This window comes from Pterocles gutturalis, unplaced genomic scaffold (assembly GCF_000699245.1).
Source record: "Pterocles gutturalis isolate BGI_N339 unplaced genomic scaffold, ASM69924v1 scaffold27389, whole genome shotgun sequence".
Lineage (NCBI taxonomy): Eukaryota > Metazoa > Chordata > Aves > Pterocliformes > Pteroclidae > Pterocles > Pterocles gutturalis.
Window position 1 is genome coordinate 1 of NW_010128985.1, and position 205 is coordinate 205.

Consider the following 205-nt stretch of genomic DNA (forward strand, 5'->3'; position numbering starts at 1 on the left):
ACCCGCCGGCCCTTCCTGGTGGCCTGGAACGTGCCCACGCAGGACTGCAAGCCCCGCTTCCAGGTGTCTTTCGATTTCAGCATCTTCGACCTGCAGGCATCCCCCAACGAGGGCTTTGTGGGGCAGAACCTCACCATCTTCTACAAGGAGCGCCTGGGGCTCTACCCGTACTACACGGGCCAGCGCGTGGCCGTCAACGGCGGGG

At 64.9% G+C, this 205-nt stretch overlaps 1 protein-coding gene across 1 annotated transcript in view; it reads left to right on the forward strand.

The window, feature by feature from the left end:
• Positions 1-3: 3 nt before the first annotated feature.
• Positions 4-205, forward strand: part of HYAL2 (hyaluronoglucosaminidase 2) — a gene marked incomplete at both ends in the record, with an annotated part of 1,966 nt that continues 1,764 nt past the window's right edge. The window contains one exon of the mRNA XM_010079809.1: positions 4-200. Coding sequence (XP_010078111.1) covers positions 4-200 — 197 coding nt within the window. The remainder of the gene's footprint in view (positions 201-205) is intronic.